At 50.8% G+C, this 6,018-nt stretch overlaps 1 protein-coding gene across 1 annotated transcript; it reads right to left on the bottom strand.

The window, feature by feature from the left end:
* Positions 1-254: 254 nt before the first annotated feature.
* On the bottom strand, positions 255-5,704 carry LOC137161015 (zinc finger protein 436-like). The gene is made up of 5 exons (XM_067560021.1): positions 5,490-5,704; positions 3,571-3,659; positions 2,877-3,003; positions 2,150-2,263; positions 255-1,789 (listed from the first exon to the last, which is right to left on the bottom strand). The coding sequence occupies exons 2-5, from the start codon at positions 3,592-3,594 to the stop codon at positions 498-500; spliced, it is 1,557 nt and encodes a 518-aa protein (XP_067416122.1). The 5' UTR covers positions 3,595-3,659; positions 5,490-5,704; the 3' UTR covers positions 255-497.
* Positions 5,705-6,018: the final 314 nt, after the last annotated feature.

Genomic DNA, 6,018 nt, shown 5'->3' with positions numbered 1-6,018 from the left:
CTTCCCGATGTGGATTTGCTGATATTTGATACCATGCAAGCACCAAATGAAGCTTCCCCAACATTCAAGCTCTTCTGTGAATTATCCGATGTGGAATAACGTGCAAGCTCAGACTGAATCTTTCCCTGCAGTTTTCCCCAACTTGTGAAGCTTTTCCCCAAATCTAAGCATTTATGGGTTCTCTCTCTTGTGTGGATTGTCTGATGTGAAGCAAGGTTTGAACTGCAAATGAAATTTTTCAAAAGTAAAGACATTTATAGATTCTGTCGTGTGTGAATTCTCTAATTGGACTGAAACTTTTCCCATCATAAAAGCAATTAAGGGGTTTCTCACTTGTGTGGATTGTCTGATGTTAAGTAAGGTTTGAGTGCTCACGGAAAATTTTCTCATGGTGGAGGCAATATTAAGGTTTTTCTGTGTGCATTTTTCTGTGTGCGTTCTCTGATGTGAAATACGTTTTGAGCTCTGACTGAAGCTTTTCCACACTTAGGGAACTTTTACAGTCTCTCTCCCATGTGCAGTCTCCGATGGGTAGTAAGAGTTGAGCTCCGACTGAAGCTTTTCCCACAGTCCAAGCATTTATAGGGTCTCTCTCCCGTGTGGATTCTCCCATGGTTAGTAAGGACTGAGCGCTGACTGAAGCTTTTCCCACAGTCCAAGCATTTATAGGGTTTCTCTCCTGTGTGGGTTCTTTGATGTATAATAAGGGCTGATGCTACACTGAAATTTTTCCCACATTCAAGACATTTACATGGTCCCTCTCCTCTGTGGATTCCACTATGGCTAATAAGGATTGAACGACGACTGAAGCTTTTCCCACACTCCAAGCATTTATATGGTCCCTCTCCCGTGTGTATTCTCCCATGGGTAATAAGAATTGAGCGCTGACTGAAACTTTTCCCACAGTCCAAGCATTTATAGGGTTTCTCTCCCGTGTGGGTCCTCTGATGTGTAATAAGTGCTGATGGTGCACTGAAACATTTCCCACACTCAAGGCATTTATATGGTCCCGCGCCTGTGTGAATTCTATTATGGTTAGTAAGGTGTGAGTGTAGACTAAAGCTTTTCCCACACTCCAAACATTTATAGGGTTTCTCTCCTGTGTGGGTCCTCTGATGTGTAATAAGTGCTGATGGTGCACTAAAACTTTTCCCACACTCAAGGCATTTATATGGTCCCGCACCTGTGTGGATTCTACTATGGTTAATAAGATGTGAGTGTTGATTGAAGGTTTTCCCACACTCAAGGCATTTATAAGGTCGCTCTCCTGTGTGCAGTCGCTGATGAGTAGTAAGATTTGAACTCCACTTGAAGCTTTTCCCACAGTCCAAGCATTTATAGGGTTTCTCTCCTGTGTGGGCTCTCTGATGTTTATTAAGAGCTGATGGTACACTGAAATCTTTGCCACACTCTCTGCACTTACATGGTCCCTTTCCTGTGTGGATTCTCCTGTGGTTATTAAGGCCTGAGAGATGACAGAAGCTTTTCCCACAATCAAGGCATTTATAAGGTCGCTTTCCTGTGTGCAGTCGTTGATGGGTAGTAAGATTTGAGCTCCGATTGAAGCTTTTCCCACAATCCAAACATTCAATGGATTCATCCACTTTCTTCCTTGGGTGATTTCCCAGCTTCCTCTCTGACCTGTGCCAATCATTCCAGGCTTTTCTCTGCTCCAAACTCTGGGAAAAAATCCCTTCAGCTCTTCTGAAAAAGGCCTCCTGAAGTTCCACTAGCTCAGGACCTTCCTGCTGTGGATTCCCCGCCTCGTTCTCACTCATTGTCTCATCACCTGCTGGGACAGAGAGGATCCAGGCAGGAGTCATTGCCTGGGCTGGTAGAAAGGACAGAAAGGGGAACAGCAAACAAGGAAAATACAGCATAATAACTGCTGGGGAGACTGAGAAATTGGATTCTGACTCATATCCCATCCAAACACTCATAGGAAAGTGAAGTTGGGGAGAAAACTCCTGACAGCTAACAGTGTGGTGGGAAGCAGTGAGTGATATCTGCCATGATGATACAACACCAGCTGACCACAGCCTGACCTGGATGAGATGAGGCAGAACTGAGAATGCTCAGTTTGAGGGTTTTTTCAGCTCTTTCCTTCATTTGCCATATAGTTCTTGTGTCAATGTCATTGACTCCTCACCTGTGTGGGTGCCTCTTGGGATCTTCCTTTCCTCAGAGACCTGGAGATCCAGGACCCACGGCTCTTCCCCTCCTTCCAGCCGGGCAATCAGGTCAGGTTTAGGAATGGGGAATCCTGCTCAGAGGGTGAAATCAGGCATGGTCAGAGTCCACTGAGGATTGGTGGAGTATTTGTCACAAAGGGCACATCTTGAGTTTAAACTAACCCATGATTTACTGGGGGACTGTGGGATCTGAACAGATGGCAACATGGTCACTGAGCACCCTTGGCAGAGGCAGATGTCTGGGGGAGAGGCAGTTGTCAGACCCTCACTGGGAGTTTTTAGGATCTTTGTGCTCTGGGGGACATGCTGAGGAAAGACAGCTCTGGTGATAAATCTCTACCTATGTCTAAACCTCCAGAGTGCAGAACCCTCCCCACAGATGGAGCTAGTCCCATAAAGGGAGGTGAAAACACATCCTGGGCGTGAGTGAGAATTAATGCAGATAACACACTGCTTCTGCCCCCATGAAAGCTGGAGGCACAGGGATGAATTAGCATGTCCATTAGGTCCATAACTCCCTGATCCTGTTGAAGTTTGAGTTTGGAGGTGAATGGCTCTCTCACACTGGAGCTGTGGACTATGCAAACTATTTCCCTCTAATCTAACTGACCAGGGAAAAACCTGAGCAGATGCAGAAATGCAGGCCCCACGGCTTCACATAACTGAGGGGATACGAATCCTTACCCAGCGAGGTCACAGTCTCATAATTCTCCTGCATGACGTCCATGTAGAGGGCTCTTTGACCAGGGTCCAGCAGAGCCCCCTGCCCCTTGGTGAAATACACAGCCACATCCTCAAAGGTCACTGGCATCTGAAACAACAAATGTTCCTTACTCAGGGATCCACAATCCCACTATTCATTCGGGAAAAAGCACAAAAATAGGACAACTCTGGGTGGTCCAGAGGAGCAGAATCCCACCCCCGCCCTGCTCAGAGTGGCCAGGAGGCTTCAGGGAAGAGAGAGAAGGTGAGAGCAACTTGTCCCTCCCAGCAGACAGAGCAGGGCAGGGTCTTCCCATTTATTACACATGTACTAGACACAGGCTGATGTGGGAAGCAGACCTCCAAGCAGGGAACAGGGACAGGAATCCCAGCACCTTCCCTTTGTATTTGACTCCAGTCTCTGCCTAGTGGATTCTGGCTTCAGCACTCTGGTCTGTTTTCCCAGCCCTGACCTGGGGGTTTGTTTCCTGTTTCAGAAATGGAGGAGTATTCACACATCCTGCCCCCGCATAGGCCTGTTCACAAATCAGGCCCTAGGCCGAGCATGGCCCAGCAGGTTTATCACACCCTGTCATGATCCCTACCTCACCCTGTGTATTTCCTGCCCATCCCCCTCTACAACAACCCTCCCCAGCAGCTTCCCAAAATCCCCTACCTGAGCTGGATCCATCACAGCCATTTCCCTTCCCCGTCCCCTAGGAAGATGGGATGATCTGGAGCAAAATGTTGTCGTTACTCTGCAGCCTGTCAGGGTGAGAAGGGCAATTGGGAAGATTGCCAAATTAGCATTAGTCCATTTCACAGCCTGTTTTCACAAAGGCTTTTTCCTTGCAGACAGACACTCTACACTCCACCATGCTGCAAAAACCCTTGGTTACATTATTACAACATAGACCTGACCCCTCCTATCGGGACTTAATCTACAAGACACTTTTAAACGCCCCCAGTGTAACCCATGGGGCTAGCCTACTAGCTTACTATATTATATAATCTGTTTTTCTCTGTCGGTTTGATTGATTATATTATTTTGGCTTATATTTTTGTACTGAATAATTTCAGTAGACATTGCCTCATTGTATTTGAGTGTAATGCAAGGATGCTACAGTCCTGTATCCTGTATGATACAATCAGATGCCAGAGCCGAGACTGGTCCTTCATCTCTCACTGCCATGTCCCCAAGGAAGGGTGTGAGTATGTTAGTTTAGGTGACCTGGTAGTTTAGGTACCATCAGTGCCTATAGAACTGCACAATTTCTTTCTGACTCTGTGGGTTGGCGCTTTAATGACCTTTCCTTTATTTTAATAAAGATCTCTAAAGTCTGGCTTCACCCTCAGCATTAGTGTCCTTGCCACACTCCCCCAGGTCCTTGCAAAGCAATGAATTGTCTACATTTAATTCTTAATTCTGTAGTCTGATTTTGGCACAAGAACCTAATTATCTTCTGGTCAGACCATTGATGAGCCTATAATAAGTCAGCCCTATAATAAGTCAGGATAAAACCAGTAACAGAGCTTTTGAGCCCTATGTTAGAAAAGAGCAGAATTCAAAGCATCACTTTGGTGGATCCCCTCACACTGTCCCCAGGGCAGCACATTCCCCCAGCAGCGCGGGGAGCAGGCAGGGTCAGGAACTGATTTTTCCTCTCTGCTCCTCACCTTCTTCCCAGGAAAGACAGTCTGCATCGGGACGCTGCAGGAAATGGAGCTGGGTAGGGTTGGGAGCTGGGAACCTCCCTCCCCACTTATTGTTCCTGTTCCCCTTTCCGTCTCTTCACTCGCCCTTCTGCATGGAAGAACTGGTTACTGTCCTGCCATTCCAGTGGGTGTTTCCTCTCCAATAGCTACTGCCACTGCTAACAACAGTGTGTGCCTGGATGTGTCGGGGGCAGCAGCTGTGGGACTCACAGACACACAGAGATGAGATGAGGAGGGGCCGTTTGTGCAGAGTCACTTTCCTGCATGCCCCCAGCACTTTCCCCCAGCTCTCTCTCACCTCCTGGAGTCTCCGGCTCGGGAGTTGGTGTCGGCAGAGCCCGGGGCTGCCCCAGGGGCTGGTTCCAGCCAGGTGAGAAAGTCCCCCCTTGGCTGGCACAGAGGGGCTCTTCCAGCACAGACCCGCTGGGGAGCAGCAGCTGCTCAGCCCAGGCTCCCAGAAGACAAAGGAGGCAGCAGCGTGTGTCCCAGGAAGCCCAGCTAACTCTAGGGCTCTAGTACCCTGACCGCAGAGAGAATCTGACACCGGCCTCCTCTGCCTTAGCAATTCCAGAGCCCTCTGCTGGGGCAGCTAGTGACCGAGCCTCCCTGTGCTGTGGGAACGTGACCCCGGCTCCCACCCGCATGTCCCCGCAGGGATCGCTACTGTGCCAGCCCTCACGGCGGGGCGGGCTGCCCGGCTTCACACGGGTCGGGTCGGGTCGCCCTGCTGCGAACAATGGGAGCTGGCGGCCAAGTTTCCCGGCCCAGAGCGGGGAATCGCAGCCAGCTCAGCCTGCGCCAATCCCTCCCCTGAAGCCTGGGGGTAACCGGAAGGCATCGCTCCGGGGCAGAGCTGGGGGTTGGGAAGGTCTCTCTTACCTTCCCTGCAAGCGGGGCCGGGCCGGGCCGGGCCCTCCCCGGGAGCAGGGAGGCTGGGTCGGGTGCCGGGAAGGCGACGCCAAGGCGTGTGCTGGCCAGGCTGGGCTCTCTCTCTCTCTGCACCGGGAGAGTCTCCTGCGGGGCAGCGGGAATGTTACTCCGGGATATTCACCTCCCCGGCTGCAGCCGGGCTCCGGGGACCTCCCAGCAGCAGCTGCTGGGTCTCAGCGGTCTGGCAAGGAGCCTGGCCTCCCCAGCACGGAGCAATTCACTTCCTGCGGCGCTGCTGCTGCTGCTGCTGCTGCTGCGGGGTGGGAGTCGGGACTGAGCGTGACCGTCCCCACCCCAGCGATCGCTCCCAGAGTCATTCCCCAGCTGCTCCTGGGTCCTAGCGATCAAGTGATTTCACTGCAGCCACCCTGCCCCAGACCTGCCTCCTGGGGGCCCACGCCCTCTAGATACGGGCAGCTTCTCTCAGCATTAAGGGGCATCTTGCATAGAAGCCACCGTGTGAATAAGTGGACACACA

The sequence above is a fragment of the Emydura macquarii genome, unplaced genomic scaffold (assembly GCF_026122565.2).
Source record: "Emydura macquarii macquarii isolate MOO-44397 ecotype Brisbane River unplaced genomic scaffold, CSIRO-AGI_Emac_v2 contig_2227, whole genome shotgun sequence".
NCBI classification, from domain to species: Eukaryota; Metazoa; Chordata; order Testudines; family Chelidae; genus Emydura; species Emydura macquarii.
This window is presented reverse-complemented; position numbering and strand designations above follow the sequence as displayed.

Excerpts from the sequence above, each read along its gene's own strand:
- LOC137161015 (XM_067560021.1), bottom strand. The coding sequence starts at position 3,594 with ATGGCTGTGATGGATCCAGCTCAG. Across the intron at positions 2,264-2,876 it reads TGAGACTGTGACCTCGCTGG|GATTCCCCATTCCTAAACCT; the intron begins GTAAGGATTCGT and ends CCCTCTGAGCAG. Across the intron at positions 1,790-2,149 it reads CCCAAGAGGCACCCACACAG|GTGATGAGACAATGAGTGAG; the intron begins GTGAGGAGTCAA and ends CTGTCCCAGCAG.